Source organism: Oncorhynchus tshawytscha, linkage group LG15 (assembly GCF_018296145.1).
Source record: "Oncorhynchus tshawytscha isolate Ot180627B linkage group LG15, Otsh_v2.0, whole genome shotgun sequence".
NCBI classification, from domain to species: domain Eukaryota; kingdom Metazoa; phylum Chordata; class Actinopteri; order Salmoniformes; family Salmonidae; genus Oncorhynchus; species Oncorhynchus tshawytscha.
Window position 1 is genome coordinate 5017720 of NC_056443.1, and position 20641 is coordinate 5038360.

At 43.7% G+C, this 20641-nt stretch overlaps 1 protein-coding gene and 1 long non-coding RNA gene across 4 annotated transcripts in view; one reads left to right on the forward strand and one right to left on the reverse strand.

Moving 5' to 3' along the window:
• LOC112214182 overlaps positions 1–20641 on the forward strand; it is a 103967-nt gene that overhangs the window by 40347 nt on the left and 42979 nt on the right. The window contains exons 2-4 of one of the 2 annotated variants that reach the window (XR_002948086.2): positions 4175–4235; positions 4326–4437; positions 4526–4919. The exons of the other annotated variant lie outside the window; for it this stretch is intronic. This is a non-coding gene — a long non-coding RNA (uncharacterized LOC112214182). Of the gene's footprint in view, positions 1–4174; positions 4236–4325; positions 4438–4525; positions 4920–20641 lie in introns of those variants that run through there. 2 annotated transcript variants of the gene reach the window in all.
• Positions 1–20641, reverse strand: part of LOC112215008 (PRKC apoptosis WT1 regulator protein) — an 84171-nt gene that overhangs the window by 27214 nt on the left and 36316 nt on the right. For both annotated transcript variants that reach the window (XM_042297980.1, XM_042297979.1), the window contains exon 3: positions 5236–5367. In XM_042297980.1, the coding sequence (XP_042153914.1) occupies positions 5236–5367 (132 nt within the window). The remainder of the gene's footprint in view (positions 1–5235; positions 5368–20641) is intronic.

Genomic DNA, 20641 nt, shown 5'->3' on the forward strand with positions numbered 1-20641 from the left:
AGGGGAGGACAGTGCTACACTGCTATTACCTAGTCTCATCTCCATGATCGGGTCATTATAGGGCAGGAACACACAGCGCTCCACAGAGGAAGAAGGGGAGGACAGTGCTACACTGCTATTACCTAGTCTCATCTCCATGAACGGGTCATTATAGGGCAGGAACACACAGCGCTCCACAGAGGAAGAAGGGGAGGACAGTGCTACACTGCTATTACCTAGTCTCATCTCCATGAACGGGTCATTATAGGGCAGGAACACACAGCGCTCCACAGAGGAAGAAGGGGAGGACAGTGCTACACTGCTATTACCTAGTCTCATCTCCATGAACGGGTCATTATAGGGCAGGAACACACAGCGCTCCACAGAGGAAGAAGGGGAGGACAGTGCTACACTGCTATTACCTAGTCTCATCTCCATGAACGGGTCATTATAGGGCAGGAACACACAGCGCTCCACAGAGGAAGAAGGGGAGGACAGTGTTTTACTTGGTTCAGATAGATAGACCCAAGGAAGGATGAAAGGAGAGAAATACAAATCAACTATCAAATGAAAGTCAGAAAGCTCATTAATCAAGTTCACTTCTTATTGATGCAAAACTGTGTGGACTCAAAACGGTAGGGGATTATTTTGTTCTGCAGAAACGTCAACAGTTCCTAGTATTTGAAGTTGCCAGTCCTGTCTCAGTCCAGACATCTTGATACCGGTGCAGAAGCTAAAAAGCCTGACAGTTTGATCTCGAGGTAGCTGTATATTACACAGACAACATGGCAAACGCTTGTCTGTGTGATAAATGGGGTCAGAATGAAATGGCACATTTTTGGAATGCTCTGTCTTTACAGATGTCGGCTTGACAGCTCCCTGTAAATCCACTCTTAAATTCTCTACTGCTCTCTCTCTCCCCCAACCCCCCTACACTCTCTCTGTCTGTCTGTTTCTCCTTCCCTCCTGCCTATATCAAATTTCAAATCAAATCAAATTTATTGATATAGCCCTTCGTACATGAGCTGATATCTCAAAGTGCTGTTCAGAAACCCAGCCTAAAACCCCAAACAGCAAGCAATGCAGGTGTAGAAGCACGGTGGCTATTCCTCTGTTAGCTCGTCACTAAGGTCACAACGGCATGACACACAGCCGTCAAAATTCCCTAGACCAAAGGCAGGGAGTGGCAGAGCAATGGGTGAGATGCAGTGCGGGAGATCCCCAGTGGTTAGTCGTGGCGGTGCCCACATCTGCTCTGATTTAAGGGGAATATGTTGTAGTGGTAAGGTGGGCTCAGCAGGCACCTCCATATCTCATTTCCTAGGGCTGAAGTGTAATCTGCTTATGTTTCAGCGGGAAGGACGTGGTACGTGATCTTAATCTTCTGGGTACACTATACGGCATGTCAACGGAGTAGAAGCCTCTTCACTTTCAACACACGTGACACATAGGTTAAACGAGTGGGTGGCTCTTATTTCTAGTGAATTAAGTGTTTGTGGACCTACTGACTAGATACATTAAATTATTAACTACATTTGGAAAGCTCTATATGAATATATCATCTGATACTGTATTGTACAGACAGAAACCATATCTGTAAATATAACACAGGGAGGAAATCCAAATAGTTTCCCCGGTTGCCTTCGTTACCAACATATTCTCAAGTCCTTTCATGTCTCTGCATAGAGCGTTTGACAGCACTTCAATTGCACACTTGTTGACTGCACAGTAATGATCTCCTCAAGGCGAAAGTAACAGAAAATTATATTTCCAAAGTCACTGCTTATAGAAACAATCACATCAATAATAACCAACCTGATAGTAGGGTCTCGATCTTATTCACATATGTTATGCTCTGGAATGGTTTGCTTTAAAATCAATTGCACAATCAAAATATAATTGTTTGCAAAACCATATACTGTAGCTACATTTGTATATAAAATCAGTTTGGCCTTCCTATGACATCTATTAACGCAGAGGCCTCAATGTTCCCAAGCTGCAGGCTCCATACCAATAGCATGTCATACATGCAGATTAATTCCTGCTGCAACACAGGCTCCAAATGAAGCTATAAGCACTTAGCCCTGTGGACCTTGGAGCTGAGCTGTGTTGTGACCGTCTCAAAAACACAGCTATCTAAGCAATATGTTTTTAGTACTGCTAATGTCATCACACCCAGAGAATGGTTATGGAATGCATTTGTATTTTGTAGCGTATTGTAGTGCATCATTTTGCAATACGAGCTGGTTTATATAGAGCAATGCATTGGTTGTGGCGCCCTCCTTCTCAAGCAGCCTATGGAGTGCTTTCTCTCTGACCAACAGTGCCTCTGTTTGGTGGCACTGTGGTATCTATCTATCTATCTCATCATCACATTCTGCTCAAGGGAGGGGAATGTGTAAGTTGGGGCTGGACTCAGCTGTAAATCATCATGGGAATCAAGAGATCTTGTTTTGTACTATACACTTAGAAAAAGGGTACTTTGGGGTTCTATATAGAACCTTTTGGTTCTTCGGATTATATTAAAGAAGCCTATACTAAATTTAGTATAGGCTTCTTTAATATAATCCGAAGAACCAAAAGGTTCTATATAGAACCCCAAAGTACCCTTTTTTCTAAGTGTATAGTACAAAACAAGATCTCGATTCCCATGATGATTTACAGCTGAGTCCAGCCCCAACTTACACATTCCCCTCCCTTATATATATATCCAGTGAAGACAAAAAACCTTAAGGGTTCTATCCCTCTCCAGAGTGTAATGGGGATTTTAGAAATTAAACAGCAAACAAAAGCTAACCCAATCACATCAAAGAGCTAAGAGCTAACCTAACACAGCAAAAGCTAACCCAATCACATCAAAGAGCTAAGAGCTAACCTAACACAGCAAAAGCTAACCCAATCACATCAAAGAGCTAAGAGCTAACCTAACACAGCAAAAGCTAACCCAATCACATCAAAGAGCTAAGAGCTAACCTAACACAGCAAAAGCTAACCCAATCACATCAAAGAGCTAAGAGCTAACCTAACACAGCAAAAGCTAACCCAGTCACATCAAAAGAGCTAACAAGAGCTAACCTAACACAGCTAAAAGCTAACCCAATCACATCAAAGAGCTCAAAGAGCTAACCTAACACAGCAAAAGCTAACCCAATCACATCAAAGAGCTAAGAGCTAACCTAACACAGCAAAAGCTAACCCAGTCACATCAAAGAGCTAAGAGCTAACCTAACACAGCAAAAGCTAACCCAGTCACATCAAAGAGCTAAGAGCTAACCTAACACAGCAAAAGCTAACCCAGTCACATCAAAGAGCTAACCTAACACAGCAAAAGCTAACCCAATCACATCAAAGAGCTAAGAGCTAACCTAACACAGCAAAAGCTAACCCAATCACATCAAAGAGCTAAGAGCTAACCTAACACAGCAAAAGCTAACCCAGTCACATCAAAGAGCTAAGAGCTAACCTAACACAGCAAAAGATAACCCAATCACATCAAAGAGCTAAGAGCTAACCTAACACAGCAAAAGCTAACCCAGTCACATCAAAGAGCTAAGAGCTAACCTAACACAGCAAAAGCTAACCCAATCACATCAAAGAGCTAACCTAACACAGCAAAAGCTAACCCAGTCACATCAAACTCTGAAATGACAGCTAACATTCCCTCTTCATTTGTTTTAGCTGTTTTCCATTGACATTTATATCCATATTAATGATAGTGCTGTATGACTTCACCTGTTCAGAAAAATGGCAAGCTGAAGTCTGACACTTAAATCTTTCCCTTGCCATAGAGAGTTAATTCATATTTTGCAACATTGTTGCCAAGGTCTGTGTGGCAGACAGCCAGGCACAAACTTGTGCTGTTGCAAACTAAATTCTAGTTAGAAGCAAGAGGGAAAAAAAATATATATATATACATACACACACACACACACACACACACACAGTTGATTATTTCATAAAAAATATATGAAGCTTATTATAAGCTATATACTAGATAAATAAAGTTGAAACGTTATTAGAATGAGCATGTTTGTAAGCTAGCTAGCTAAACAGAAAAAGCTAGGCTACTTTAATTTGCCACTTCACAAGCTAGCTTTCTCTTTCTAATAAACCATTTTTTATTTTGGGATATGCCAAATAGAGCTACAGACCCAGTCTGACATTAGTAATTAGCTAATTCTCTCTTTCATTTCAGAGTCAGTTGAGGGGACTATGTTCATTAAAACCATTAGAAGACTGATTCTGAATGAGAAGAGGTATGTATAAATTATGAATAATAAGTATTGGTGATTCAATAGCCTAGTTAATCATTGCATGAATTTTAACACACAATCTATGTTTTGCAGTATCCCAGAACTATCAGAGGCTCTCTTTCAGTATCCCAGAACTATCAGAGGCTCTCTCTTTCGGCTGTTGCGGACAACGGCATGCCAGTTGTTCTTCTACATCATAATAATTGTATGTCTGCATAGCATTTTGGCAGGTTAACTCATGCTTATTTCTGGAGATTAATTCATGTTCATTTTTTCTTCTTATCTGGAACCAGTCAAGCAGGTAGTCCAGTGCCTAAGGAGTTGGGCCTGTGGCCGAAAGGTGGCTGGTTCTAATCCCGGGTCGGGCGTTAAGAGAAAAGAAAAATGGCAGAATTGATCTGACAACTGGAGGGCTGCTGGGTTCATATCCTCAAAACATTCCCTTATGATAGGCCCTTGAGCAAGGCCCTTAACCCCACAACATGCTCTCCATCAAGGGGCGATACATGCAGCTTGAACCTGTGGTTGTCTCAACTGTATGTGTGATGTCTGCTGTTTGGTGGTGGTTGAGAATGGAGCAGAAGACACCTTTTTGTTGAACACTAACTAATGGACAAAGTATTGTACTTCATATTTCCTAACTATGTTCGCATTGAATGGCAAATCATTCTAAAAACTATGCTGGTATTCTTTTGCCCATTATTTAATTGTTTATTAAAGTATATCCTTAGCTCAAAATATGATTATTTAATAGTAGTAGCCATAATTCATAAATGGCACCATTCAGTGTTCTAAGGTATATGGAACCATTTTGTTTCAGTGATCAAAGAACCATGTAAGTGTGTACAAAACTTGGGGAGCCAAAAGCCTTATTGGTTGATAGGACTTCAGCCCAGAGTGTTTCCTGGTCCAGTTACATGGTCAGGCTAAACTCCAGGCCCTAGGTAATTACACTAAGGGGTAAAGGTCAGTGAGGTTGGGTGACATGTGACCTTGTCCTCACCTGTAGTAAGTGGGTGGTGGCCCCAGGGTCAGAGGTCATGGCTTCGTTCTGTTCCGTGTTGAGCTGTGTCAGCTGCTGCTCCTCCTCCTTCGCCTTATCCCTTCCGTCGTCATCATCCAGCTCATCCAGGCTCTGCAATACAGAGTGAGAGAGTTGAACACACCTTATTGAATAATTAAGGTGTGAATATAGGGGTCAACTTAATGAATGGTTTTTAGGTGCATTTTTTTTAAAACTATGCTATACACTAAGTAACATATCAAAAGGATGTACATTATTGTAAGAGAGAGAGAGAGATATATACAGAGAAATAGAGAAATAAAGTGAGAGAGGCACGGGGAGTGAGACACCACCATTGACAGCCGAGGTCATTCTCACTGTAACCGTGGTAACCTCCAGAGAGATGTGGCCCAGGTCCCCTTAATCCTCTTAAGACATGATTTCTTTTACAGCCGCTAAACAGCTCTAACACAGCCTAGTCCACATTCACCGGGACATGCAGGAAACAGGAAGACGGCCGGCAAGGGGTCCTTACACTGCTGCTGTGGACGTGTAGTCAGAGAGGCCTTTTTGACAAGTGGAATGTCCCCGAAAACACGGAGTCATCAACACCATGTGATGTAGGGGTCAGTCAGGGCACAGCGAGAAATTGTGCACATCATTCTGAGAAGGCTTTCAACTTTACTGAGGCATCTCTGCTCTCAGCTTAAATTGTTTATAATATATCATCTTGACTTCCTATTTAGGCAACTTATTCATGAAATATGCGATTGAGTTAAGTAGTGCATCAAAATAAATGAAGATACATTGAGAAAATGCCGTTTGACTTTGAACTTGATGGTTGTATCATCTGCATTGACAGAAACAGGGGCCAACCTCCCACTCGTACAGAACAAAAAACAGTCTTTCCTATTTCCACGCTGTGCAATGAAGAAAAAAAGTGCTTACCAAACGAAAAGGCCCTTGAATGGTAAAAATAGCCTTAAAAAGGCTAAAGGAATGTAGTCATTTGCAAAGACCTTCCTGCCAAAACATTTATCAGCACGCCTGGGGAAATGCCAACTCCTTTCTCCTCCAACTCAGCCAGTGGCGGACGCTAGCTGTTCCTGTCTGGCCTATGACATATTGACACACACACACACTTTCAGGAGCATGCTACCTGTGTCAGTGCAAACCTCCTCAGTAAACGCAGACTGCCTGCCTTTAGCCGTCTGACCCCTGCAAAGGGCACAGGGATGCTCTGTGCTGTTTGATTTGCCAAAAGGTTTCCCTGCTCCCTCTCAAATGCCTACAGCAATACACAGCTGTAGACTCCAGGGGTCAGAAACATAGAACTAATAACAGCCACATATGGAATAACAAGGGATATTACACAGTCTAACAGAAGTCCGTCTACAACGACAGTGATTTAGGACTAAAAACATTGCTATGCAACAGTTGCCCAAACAGAGGGACTTTATATCTGAAACTGGGTTACAAACGTTTATTTTGGATCACGGTGCTGGCTGTTTTACCCACTATTACTTCAAATAATTTCCATGCATTTGTCTTATTCCAGATAAAACAATGGGAGATCTAGGCTCATCCTTTTAAAGGGATGTTTTTGTTTCTGATTTCAGCCAGTGAGGAGACGAAGTTAAGTCATATGGGTATATAACCTTGGTCCAGCATTCCCTTTCACATTACCAAGTCTTATAGTGAAGTATTATAGGATACTGTCCTTAGCATGCTAGTAGATACCATAGACTTCCCAGTCATTGTGCTAATGCGAGCTAGCATTGGCTCGCAAAACTTCATACTGGAGGCAGAGACATACAAATAATATCATACTGTATATGACTAATGTACAGTAACTAACTATTACGAATGGGTATACAGTATCATGGTGTAACTTCACAAATTATCCAACAGACAGCTGTATTTAAAATACAGATAAAACACACTTAGAACACATACACACACCTCGACTAGGGACAAGTATCACCTACTGAAAGCAGGAAGTGGGCACTAGTGGTTGCCCTGGGAAACACAGAGTACATTTCCTCCCGTCGAGGGACTCAGATAAAGTGGTGATGATGACACACACCAGAGTTGAAGTGGAGGAGTGAGTTCTGAAAAGAAGCAGCAGAGTCCCAACATTCCTTCCTCTTCCTGTTTATAATGTGTGGGATCTCGGCAGGCGTAAAGCATGAGGCCTCTGAAGAGCGTTTACTCAACATGTTATTGAGGTCTCCAAACGCCATAACACCCGTGTTCATGGGAAGACAAGTCCAGTTAAGAAGCTACATCTGGACCCGACTGTGGCGGTCTATTAGGAATGTGTGTGCTGGGTGGAAATGTGGTCTTTTTGGGGTAAAGTGATCTGCAATCTATCATTCTAATGCTGTAGCCATGGCAGGAGGAATTTGCAAAATGTCTGACTTTTGGTGTCTATACCTCCCTGAATGGACTGTGTCTATACCTCCCTGAATGGACATTTCTGTGTCTCAAATAACACTGCTCATGTAATGGAGGTGAAGAATCTGAACTGTTTACAGCATCCTCACCTTGTTAGAAGATTTTTTATTTTTTTATCCTCAAGAACAATTTCCAACAGCTGCTCCTTGACATAACTACAGCTGCAGACAGCTCGTACAGGCAGAGCACTCATAGCATCTTCTCTCTCTCTCTCTCCTCGGTGTGGTCATACTTAATATGCCCTTCCTAAACACTAACACTCATCTTTCTCTCTCTCTCCTCAGTGTGGTCCTATATCTAAATATCCCCTTCCTAAACACTAACACTCATAATATCCTCTCTCCCTCCCCAGAGGACCCATTTGAAAAATCGAACCTGACCGCCAGCACCGACTTGTTAACGTGCCAGCGCTCCGTTTACTCCTCAAATGTATTAATCAACAAGCAAAGGGCACCTCCGTCCGCTGGTATTGTCTTCCCACTGGAGGCTGCTGCTACAGTGTTATTGTGCGACCGTGCTTAATGACTTATGTGCATTAATTACCTGCCGCCTGCCCTGGCACTGACCGAGTTCATTTGGATGATGTGTTAGAGATGGAGAGGAGCAGTGAGGAAAGGAGAGGGACAACGGCACTGAGGTGATTCACACACTGGCCACTGTCCGTTAATAATCAGCGTTGTTCGTTCAGCCTCAGGTATGACCTGGCTCACAAATACAACACATAGCTCTCTGGAGGGACTCAGGTCTGTCAGAGATCTGAGGGAGGAAAAACCTCCACAGTGAGAGTCGGGGGATAAATGTGACACTTGAGGACGTTGTTGCCCATGTGGGTTAAAGTAGAGGTTTGCCAGCTATGAGGCCTGAACCATATCATCTGACAAGGTCATAAGAGCTGGTGTAAAATATGACTGTCTGGTTATCGCAACAACTTGTTATGGTCACGCGTGGTATAATACTATCATGGAGGCGGATTAGGTGAATGCTGAATTAAACTGTTCTCTTTACTCAGTGAATCAACCAATGTGAGGATACGAGTGCATTACCCACAATGCCTTTTGGCGGCATAAAGAGTCCACGGGAGTGGTGTTCAGTGCCAGGATTCAGGCAAGCTGTCATGGCGCACATACACACAATGAGAGCGATGAAGAGGCTGCAAACTGCTCAGTGGGCTGTCAGACAGATGGAGATGCTGGTCAGCTATTGGGCCAACCATAGAAGCTCAGGGATGGTTTAAGTCAGTGCCAACTCTCTCTCCCCAAACCCAGAAAGCGGGATTTATCGCCCCTGTTAATCCCAGACTGGTTTTGTTCCCAAAATATGTTGTTTTTCATTTAACTTCTGGGTTGAAATTCCAAATAAACTTCTTTTTCCTTGCAGGGGTTGGTTTGGGCCTTGAAGTCAAACTGTGTACAAGACATTCTCATAAAATGCAGTTTGTCTTGGCTGTGAGTACAACTTCTTTATGTATATATATTTTTTTATCAATGTTTATCAAGCACAAGCCTGGACTGGGAAAGAACCATTAAACTGGGTCTAAAGCAGAAGTCCACATTTCCCCCTTTTTATCAAACTTTACAGCAATAACGTTTTAACAAGCATGGTTAATACTCCAGCAGACCTCACAGGGACGGAATCTCCATGTGGGGTGACAGTAAAAGTATGCCATTACAAAACATAGGCTACAACTACTAGGAAACGCACTATATTTCCTCCGTGGTCATCAATCATGAGACAGTACCAGCATCAGCTTCCCTCTGTTGTAGTTAGACCTGGGCAGCCAGGAGGCCAAGCAGAGGTCTACTGTCTTACCTCTGACCCCAGCTATAATCCATCTGTGGGAATAGACCATGCAACAACAACGCACTCTCTCTCTCACTGTGCTCTTGTTTTGCCAGCCTCATTCTATGCTCTATAACCTCTGTGGTTTGGCTGAAGAGCCAGGAATTGAACTGCTGGGCATGTTATGAGGCTTTGGGGAAGAGTTTGAGAGAGGGCAGAGAAGGTATTAAAACAGACTCCGGGCCTAAACTCCTAAAATGGTAGCTTACACTGCAATACCACCCAGCTCTGTACTAACCCCATTCCTAATGTTGTATCACAGAATGGGGTTGTCTTATTTTGGAGAGCATTACGATTTTATATCTACTGTGAAAGAGAATCAATTAAATGGAGCAATAATTGCCATGTGTAGCTAATGGATAACAACTGTTTGGTTGTCCATCGGTCTATGTAGCCCCCCGGAGAGGCCTGAGGCAGACCTTACTAAACCTTGAATATATATGCCATTTGGCAGACGCTTTTATCCAGAGCGACTTACAGTCATGCGTGCATAACATTTTACATATGGGAATCGAACCCATGACCCTGGCGTTACAAGTGCCATGCTCTACCAACGGAGCTACAAAGGACCACCGGTCAGTCTCCTGACAGAGGCACTGCTTTAGGCAGGATGAGCCCTGACCCCAGAGGATGTGTGGTCATGATCTCTCCCCGGTTTCATCCGCAAGCTGTCAGACCGGTCATAAGAACAATGAATGATAGTTTATCGAGTTGCTCTACCGCCATGAAAATATCAAAGGCTTTTTCATGGATACAAATAGGTGACAACATTCTTAAATTACATGTATTGCATTATGCATTCCTGGTGCAAAATTAACATAGATTATTCATAGGCATCCTGCTACTTGGAGAGTTCTCTGCCTCATGTTTTATTCCCAGCCTTAAATGTGGCGTGCAGTCAGACAGTCATTCAGTCAGAGGCAGTGACAGTCAGACATTCAGTCAGACAGTCATTCAGTCAGAGACGGTGACAGAAAAGATGAACGGTTCAGGTGAGCATTATTTAAAATGACTCAAACGGAGAAAACAACCTTGGTAAGAAGATGCCACACAACAAGCTCTGAAAAATCGTGTCAAATATTATGAATGCATGTCATTCGCTGATCTTATGTTACGATGTAGCAATTTTCCAGTCATATGGAGAATTGCTTAATTACATGGTTGCCTCTTCATTCCTAATGAATAATTAGCAGCTGGATGTTTGGTTGAATTTATGCAACAGAGGAAATTGGCTACTGTACACATTAGACTGTCTGTACACAGACTCACCTTGTAACTGTGATGGCCAACAGATCCACTCTCCCCCCATTGTCTTCCCTCCAGAACAACGTGATCTTACACTGTGTAAAAAGGCAGCTTGACGTGAAGGCACATGTATAACCTGTTCCAGCCGTTATGATTTTGGACCATAATGTACATCTTTCATACCAGGACATGGCATCCATTCATGGAATAAAACATGAATATTCAAGACATTAATTCTATGTTGGAGTCCATACAGCACATTTGAACTCATCAGCATCCAATGAGAGCAGTGTTTAATACTACTAGTCTTCGTAACCTATCAGATCCTCTTATAGAACCATCCCAGTAGGACTGTATACTGTGCAGACCAAACTAACCTGTTGGCCAGGGGGTCTTTATCTCTGTGTGTTGACTCTAGCTCCCTGCATAAACTCTGCTTGCCTGGGTCTGATAGAAGGGTATGCAGCTTGTAGTTAAGGCCCCATTAGCAAGTCTACTGTTTGTTTTCTCTAGTGTTTGACCAGGGAGGAGTGCCACACGCACATTCAACTGCAAACAAATTCAAATGCAAACACACTCGGTCCGGTCCACTGCTCTGGCTACCCTGTGCAGGTAGACTCATTGTGCTATCATGATGACAGAAAACCTCTGCATGACTCGAGGTTCAGACATGCCTGTCCACAGGTATAGGGAAAGAGAAAAGGGGTAACTAGTCATTTGCCAGATGTTAAATCAATCTTCAGTTGCCTGCAGACAGTTTCAAGGCCCTCACACCAACTGAATGTATTCAACCGAAAGGTGTCTTCTGCATTTAACCCTCTGAATCAGAGGTACGGGGGGCTGCCTTAAATCGATGTTCCAATCATTGGCGCCGGTGGAGCAGTTGTTGGGGGTTAACTGCCTTGCTCAAGAGCAGAAGGGCAGATTTTTCAAACTTGCCGACCCTGGAATTTGAACCAAGCCCTTCGGTTACTGGCCCCACGCTCTTAACCGCTAGGCTACCTGCTGCCCCTACTCAAAGGCAGTGTGGTTTTCAAATGATAACAGTTACGTCCAACTCCTCTAGTATGACACGGTTGATACTCTTCCTGTTTGTATGACAACAACACCATCACGTCTCCAGAGTTGGCGTGAGGGCCTTGAAACTGTCTGAAGGCAAGTGTAGATGGGATACATTTAACATCTGGCTCTTCTATCCACAAGCTAAGGTGCCTGTACTGTACCGTAACTCAACCAGTGTGAAACAGTGAGACCAGGCTCATGGTGGCTGGGACCTGCTAGAGTACTTAGACCTACAGCTCTGGATCCAGGACCATCATAATGAATCCCTGTAAACCAGAAGTAATCACAGGGTGTATGGTGGTGGTATATGGATTCAGCAGGGAAGCTGGTCCTGTGTTTTGTCAAACGCCTCGATCAGACTGACAGCATCATTGGTTTGGATACACCAGAAGTAGATTCATATCCAATGGATAAATCCAACGTATTAATCAAATTGTATTTTTTAGACTTGACAGAAATAGCAGCAAAAGGTGAATGTTGAACTGTTGTTGCACACACGTCCAGAACAAATGTTGGATAACATTGAAAAAAAAAAATTGGGCTGCAGAATTTATTACGCCGCATTGATGCAATGACGCTGTCTGTCTGAGGCGTAAATCAATTCACATTTTATTTGTCACATGCGCCAAATACAACAGGTGTAGACTTTACCGTGAAATGCTTACTAACAAGCCCTTAACCAACAGTACAGTTCACAAAGAGTTAAGAAAATATTTTAATACTTAAAAAACAATCAAATAAAAATAATAGAGGCTATATACAGGGGTTACGGGTACCGAGTCAATGTGCGGGGGTACAGGGTAGTCGAGGTAATTTGTACATGTAGGTAGGGGTAAAGTGACCATGCACAGATAATAAACAGTGAGTAGCAGCAGTGTAAAACAAAGGGGGGTATCAATGTAAATAATCCGGGTGGACATTTGATGAATTGTTCAGCAGTCTTACGGCTTGGGGGTAGAAGCTGTCAAGGAGCCTTTTGGACCTCGACTTGCACTCCGGTACACGTAGAACAACCCAGTGGTGTGAGGCTGTTTCTCCTCCAGCGCCAGGCCGCCAAGCTCCCTCCATTGTTCTATCATTCACCGCACCATCCACACAGTCCTACAGGAGCATGCAGGGGGAAGCATGCAGGGGGAAGCAGGGCAGGTAGCCAGGAGACAAAAGGGAAAGCAGGGCAGGTAGCCAGGAGACAAAAGGGAAAGCAGGGCAGCCTCAAATGAGTCTCCTTCCTTCCTTCCTTCACAACCATGCGTGGCCGTTCCTTTGGCTCCCGACTCACGCTTAGGGGGATGTATGGGCGTCAGGGGAGGTGGGCGGTGCTGTTCGGGAGTTACCACGGTGGTGGGAGGGAATGATGGGACAGATATACAGTGTATTCGGAAAGTATTCAGACCCCTTGACTTTTTGTTTTTTTTCTTCATCAATCTACACACAATATCCCATAACGACAAAGCAAAAACGTTTTTTTTTTTAATGTTAAAAAATTCTCCACATTTATAGAAAATATAGAACTTCAATGTCAAGAATTAAGACCCTTTACTCAGTACTTTGTTGAAGCACCTTTGGCAGCGTTTACAGCCTTGAGTCGTCTTGGGTATGACACTACAAGCTTGGCACACCTGTATTTGGGAGTTACTCTGCATATCCTCTCAAGCTCTGTCAGTCCCTGCACAGCTATTTTCAGGTCTCTCCAGAGATGTTCGATTGGGTTCAAATCTGGGCTCTGGCTGGGCCACTCAAGGACCTTCAGAGACTTGTTCTGAAGCCCCTCCTGCGTTGCCTTGGCTGTGCGCTCAGGGTCATTGTCCTGCTGGAAGGTGAACCACTGCCTCAGTTTGTTCTGAGCGCTCTGGAGCTCGTTCTTCATCAAGGATCTCTCTGTACTTTGCTCCGTTCATCTTACCCTCGATCCTGACTAGTCTCATAGTCCCTGCTGCTGAAAAACATACCCACAAGATGATTCTGCCACCGAGTATGCTTCACCTTGGGGATGGTGCCAGGTTTCCTCCAGACGTGAAGCTTGACATTGAGGCCAAAGAGTTCAATCTTAGTTTCATCAGATCAGATAATCTTGTTTCTCATTGACTAAGAGTCCTTTAGGTGCCTTTTGGCAAACTCCAAGCAGGCTGTCATGTATCTTTTACTGAGGAGTGGCTTCTGTCTGGCTACTCTACCATTAAGCCCACATTGGTGGAGTGCTGCAGAGTTGGTTGTCCTTCTGGATGATTCTCCCATCTCCACAGAGGAACTGTGGAGCTCTGTCAGAGTGACCATCCAGATCTTGGTCACCTCCCTGATCAAGGCCCTTCTCCCCCGATTGCTCAGTTTGACCGGTGGACAACAGGTGGACTCCAATCAAGTTGTAGAACTATCTCAAGGATGATCAATGGAAACAGGACGCACCGGAGCTCAATTTTCAAGTCTCATAGCAAAAGGTCTGAATACTTACAGTGGGGAAAAAGTATTTAGCCAGCCACCAATTGTGCAAGTTCTCCCACTTAAAAAGATGAGGCCTGTAATGTTCATCATAGGTACACTTCAACTATGACAGACAAAATGAGAGAAAAAAATACAGAAAATCACATTGTAGGATTTTTTATGAATTTATTTGCAAATTATGGTGGAAAATAAGTATTTGGTCACCTACAAACAAGCAAGATTTCTGGCTCTCACAGACCTGTAACAACTTCTTTAAGAGGCTCCTCTGTTCTCCACTCGTTACCTGTATCAATGGCACCTGTTTGAACTTGTTATCAGTATAAAAGACACCTGTCCACAACCTCAAACAGTCACACTCCAAACTCCACTATGGCCAAGACCAAAGAGCTGTTAAAGGACACCAGAAACAAAATTGTAGACATGCACCAGGCTGGGAAGACTGAATCTGCAATAGGTAAGCAGCTTGGTTTGAAGAAATCAACTGTGGGAGAAATTATTAGGAAATGGAAGACATACAAGACCACTGATAATCTCCCTCGATCTGGGGCTCCACGCAAGATCTCACCCCGTGGGGTCAAAATGATCACAAGAACGGTGAGCAAAAATCCCAGAACCACACGGGGGGACCTAGTGAATGACCTGCAGAGAGCTGGGACCAAAGTAACAAAGCCTACCATCAGCAACACACTACGCCGCCAGGGACTAAAATTCTGCAGTGCCAGACGTGTCCCCCTGCTTAAGCAAGTACATGTCCAGGCCCGTCTGAAGTTTGCTAGAGAGCATTTGGATGATCCAGAAGAAGATTGGGAGAATGTCATATGGTCAGATAAAACCAAAATATAACTTTTTGTTAAAAACTCAGCTCGTCGTGTTTGGAGGACAAAGAATGCAGAGTTGCATCCAAAGAACACCATACCTACTGTGAAGCATGGGGATGGAAACATCATGCTTTGGGGCTGTTTTTCTGCAAAGGGACCAGGACGACTGATCCGTGTAAAGGAAAGAATGAATGGAGCCATGTATCGTGAGATTTTGAGTGAAAACCTCCTTCCATTAGCAAGGGCATTGAAGATGAAACGTGGCTGGGTCTTTCAGCATGACAATGATCCCAAACACACCGCCCGGGCAATGAAGTAGTGGCTTCGTAAGAAGCATTTCAAGGTCCTGGAGTGGCCTAGCCAGTCTCCAGATCTCAACCCCATAGAAAATCTTTGGAGGGAGTTGAAAGTCCGTGTTGCCCAGCAACAGCCCCAAAACATCACTACTCTAGAGGAGATCTGCATGGAGGAATGGGCCAAAATACCAGCAACAGTGTGTGAAAACCTTGTTAAGAATTACAGAAAACATTTGACCTCCGTCATTGCCAACAAAGAGTATATAACAAAGTATTGAGATAAACTTTTGTTATTGACCAAATACTTATTTTCCACCATCAATTGCAAATAAATTCATAAAAAATCCTACAATGTGATTTTCTGGATTGTTTTTCCTCATTGTCTGTCATAGTTGAAGTGTACCTATGATGAAAATTACAGGCCTCTTCTTTTTAAGTGGGAGAACTTGCACAATTGGTGGCTGACTAAATACTTTTTTGCCCCACTATGTAAATAAAGGTATTTCTGTTTTGTATTTGTAATAAATGGGCAAACATTTCTAAAAATCTGTTTTCACTTTGTCAATATGGGGTATTGTGTGTAGATTGATGAGGAAACATGTTTAGAATAAGGGGTCTGGAAAAAGTCAAGGGGTCTGATTACTTTCCGAATGCACTGTATGAGGCTAACCCAAGGTTTAATGGTCTGCTTATCTCCTGAGCCAGTCCTACTGTGTCTGCAGCCCATTACAACCTGACCTCTAGCCTCATACACCCTGTAGGAGGCAGACAGACCCACATTCTCCACACACCCTTCATCTTTGGAATGCATAGTATCTGTACACATGAACAACCCATCAACCTCGGTCTGACCTGTTTATAAGAATACCAGTACAAAAAATGGGGCATTACACAATAGCTGACACCACATAATATTCTGTGTCAGCCTATTGAATGCTTGGATCTAAGGCTACCTAGCAACCTGGCACAGAGAGGAGGGCTCATCCAAGCAGCAGGGGAATCAGCAACAGCAGCACTTAACACTGGGTTATTGTGTCAGTAGTGGTTTGCCCCAACAAAAGGAGGAAATAGAGAGATGAAGAGATGTCTTGGCTGGGCCAGTACGAGCCAATAAGACCTCTCGGGACGCTTAAAGAACACCATCGGTTCTTCGTCCCTTAGATTGGGTTTATCTAACCCTAAACGACAGTCAGAGCCAAGCGCCATTCAGTCCCTCGCTCCTTTGTGTGAGCCCTCACATTTTTTTGGCTCGGTTTCTTGGCAGCAGCTTCTTCACTCTCATACAGTCTCTCAACTCGGGGACTATTGGGGTTTCATAGAGCTATCAAAAGAGACGCTGGGCTGCAGCAAAGACGGTCCACAGCAGCCAGCTAGAGCAGTAGCAGCAACAAATGTCTATCACATTGTCAGACAGAAAGATATCACCACTTCTCATGGCCAGGATGAATCCAAACAACCTAAAGGGCCATGGTACAATACCAGCTTCCTTTGTCCTTTCATGGGGTAGAATAATATATTCCGTCTAGAACATGAGAATGTATTTGGCTTTCCACATCCTATCACAACTATGACCCTGTAAAACACAGAGCCAGGACAAACACAATGCATGAGAATGGAACAAGTCCTCTCTGACCGCAAGGTTGTGGAGTCAATTTCCAACAGAGGTCTCAATAACTGTCACAACCTTTGCTTGGAATCAAGGTTCTTTAGATTCAGGTTAAACAAATACAAGAGGAATAAGATGGCTGTGTAGCTCTTCTGTAACGCATCAGGGTGCCTGCTCATCAAGTGACAGAAGGAGATGAGGAGATAAAAAGAAAAGTAGCGGTGAGTCAGACCAGTGTGTTGTGTCTCTATGGTTACTGATGGGCCAATAGCAGAGAGCAGAGCAGTAGTAGACTGAAGGCACCTGATGGCAGTACTGAACCATCCTCCCCTGCCAGGCAGCCACCTTCCTCCACTATACACCTTTACAGGTCTACCACAGATACAGCACAACACAACACACACCTCCAACAACAAAACACACACCTCCAACAGGTCTCCTAGAAACACACTGACCTCAAGTACATGTAGGGAGCATGGAGCTGGACAGAGTGCAGAAGTATATGTATCAATCAGAACAATCTGATGTTAAATGCATAGTTTCGACCTCTCTCATACTCTGTCAGGCCCGTCCGTTTCATTTTCTGCTTTAGCTAACATTTTTTGGTCTTGTAATGATGTGGCGTTGTTGGCCTGGCACCCAGGGCAATTTCAAAGTAGTGTGATAGCACAAACCACACTGTTATTGAGGGGGAACTGAGGACATCGAGTAGTGGGAGAACATGTTGTCCTTTTCTATTTCCCGCATCATCCTTCACTTCACATTGGAGGTTGAGTTTGAAGGGTATTCATCATTCAATCAAATACCACACACATACTGCCTTCAATGTGGTTTCACTCTCAGGAACGCTAGAGTGGTGGGGTATTGCTGTGTAGCCTAGTTCCAACAGCGCCAAGGCAAGACTCTTTCAGTATGGCACTGAAGACTTGATTTCCTCCACAGGATATTTTGCCTCCATCTCAGTAAGGGGACTGGCCTGTTTAAAAGCTATTTCAAAATTACAACAAGCTAATTAAGGAGATAATGTCTTATGGCAACAAAACAAATACCTCTGGCAACCAGCGCAGGGCACTGATCTAGAGTAGGTCACAATTCAATTATTTCAGATGGAGCTCCTTGTTCTCACACTGAGAGAAAAACAGAACACACCAAGACTGACTCCAAGAATCAAATGTAGTAATGGGATTACCGAGCCTTGGGAAACAAACTGTCCTCCTCTTTTCTTATTAGCTTTGTCATTCATGCTCCTTTTCTTCTTAGCTTTTGTATCATCCCCGTTTAATTTGAAGGAATCAAAAGATGGAGCGAATGTTTAATTAGGCTAGGTTCTAAAATGAAATGCCACACACAGAGTATACCGCGTCATCTCCCATTTGTACACCGGATCATCTGTTAGTCAAACACATGAGGAGGCAGCGTTTTAAGCCGCTCAATACATGGAATGGAAAAATGCCAGCCACCCTCAGATCCATGAAGGGTTTCTGGCAAAATATCAATCCATCTGCACCAATCCATGTTCCATCAACCACCATTTATTTACACAAATACTCATTTGTGCAGATGCATGGTACACAGTTTACATAAAGGTGATCGCTCACAAAATATGGCATTTCCTTGGGGGGGATGTTTGGAGGGGTTTAACGCTGCATGTTTCTATGGCAATTTATAAACTGAGGAGCATGGTGCAAAGTTGAGGTTTGGCATCAAATTGATGGACATCCTCCTCTTGGGCTTTGACTAACACTTTTGCAGTTGACACAATTTACATTTGAGTGTTTATTAGTCATTTATATTTAGATAACTATGTTAATGCACTTCTCCCAAACAAAGCATTTGAAAAAGGAATGTGTTTAAAAGCCCAATGGCCCAAAGAAAAAATGTGCATGACCCTGGTCCCTGCATGGGTATCCCCACATGAAGAATTCTCGATTGAGGTTAAGTCCAGTGTTAAGCTCACAAGAACAGCCTCTCTAAACACACACAGGGCTGACTGAACACCTACATTAACCTAACTACCTACCTACCGCACGGCTGTGGGAACTCCGGGGGACTACTATATCTGATTGACAGCCCTCTGGAAGAAAAAGAAAAAACAGGAGAACACTGAAGACGTCCCTCCCACCTCTTATTCCCCCCAGCCAAGTCCCTTCAAAGCTCATTCCTACTTTCATTTCCTCCAAGGGTTCTTGAAAGGGGGACCGAAAGGGAAGCTGGGAACAGGAGGCTCGGAAAAACACAGATGTTTCCTACAAAAAAAAAAAGAGAGCTCCGCTGAAGAGTTTATTATTCAGCAAGACAGAGAAGCTCCCTGAATTCCTGGGCATTAACTAATGAGGACCTAACGAGCCGAGCGGAGCTCCCATGTGAAGGCTGGATAAATCACACAACGCAACACAGACTCCCGGGTTCCTCACAGACCTTGCGGCAGCACAACCTAACAACGTCAACACATTCCGCACCCATTTGTTACCATTTAACAACGCAAAACCGACAGCATGCACTGTGTACACTTGCACATATGTTCATTGTGAATCAAAAATCCACACATAGCTCAAAGTCCAAGAATCACAGTGTCCAAGCCAGGTCATATTCACCAGGCAGGGCAGTGGGTGAAGAGTGACGAGTGGACAAGTGCTGAGGACAGCCACCACACTCCCATTCTGATTGGTTCAGGCTGGGGTTGGTCCAATGAGGGCAGAAGGCCCAGAGACTTGTCTCCCGGGGCCCATGTACAAGTCTAAAATACTCTCTCTGCATTAAAACGAAGGGAAACAATAGTTAATGGGATAATCATAAAGTATTATGGCTTTGGGGTATATCACATATGTATAATTCTTAATCTCATAAAGACTCCTTTGTGACTTATATACTGTAATAACAGCGGTAACTTTCCAAGCCCATTGTATAAACACACAGAAGGTAAATATGGACTTGAATGAATCCCAAACTGGGGCCCAGTGTGTGTGTGTGTGTGTGTCTGCAGATAACTTGTGTTCTGGGGGAAATGTAATGAGTCTGAGTCCCCAGAGTAAGTTCTAATATCAGAGGAATGTAAATGAACGGAGTGCGGACCATCTGAGCAGTGGTGGCCAGTGGGAAGCTAATCAGGTTTCTGAGGGTTTTGCTTTGAGCTCTCTGCACTCCCAGCCATAGCGAGGGACGAGTATCAGACTTTTAAGCAAATAAACCAGATGTCTAACAGCTCCCAAACAAGAAAATAGTCTGGTTGAGTGATTCGATTTTTGGGGCCACCGGCCAAATATTTTCGGCGTCGACACCGTGCAAGAACGCTGGGCTATGGTTGATGCTGTGGTGACAACGGGAGCTGAAGAAGCATTGGGGTTCTAGGCCTGTTGTTGGTTAGAACCTCAGGACAGGAGACCCAAACCAACTATGTAATAAAATGGTGTTGACTTCTCATTTTGAAGACTAGAATGTATGGGATTGATGAGAATGACAGACAAAACCTGACCTGAACAGAACAGTGTTCTATAAGCAAGGAAATTGCCCAGAGTGCTATGAGAGATCAAGACCCCACACAAAACACCCACAGACATCCCACTTATTTCAGGGCCAGGTTTATTCTTATCCTCCTATGTTTGCAAGGCAAAACAGAAAAAAAAAATGTGTGAGTGAGCTTTGAG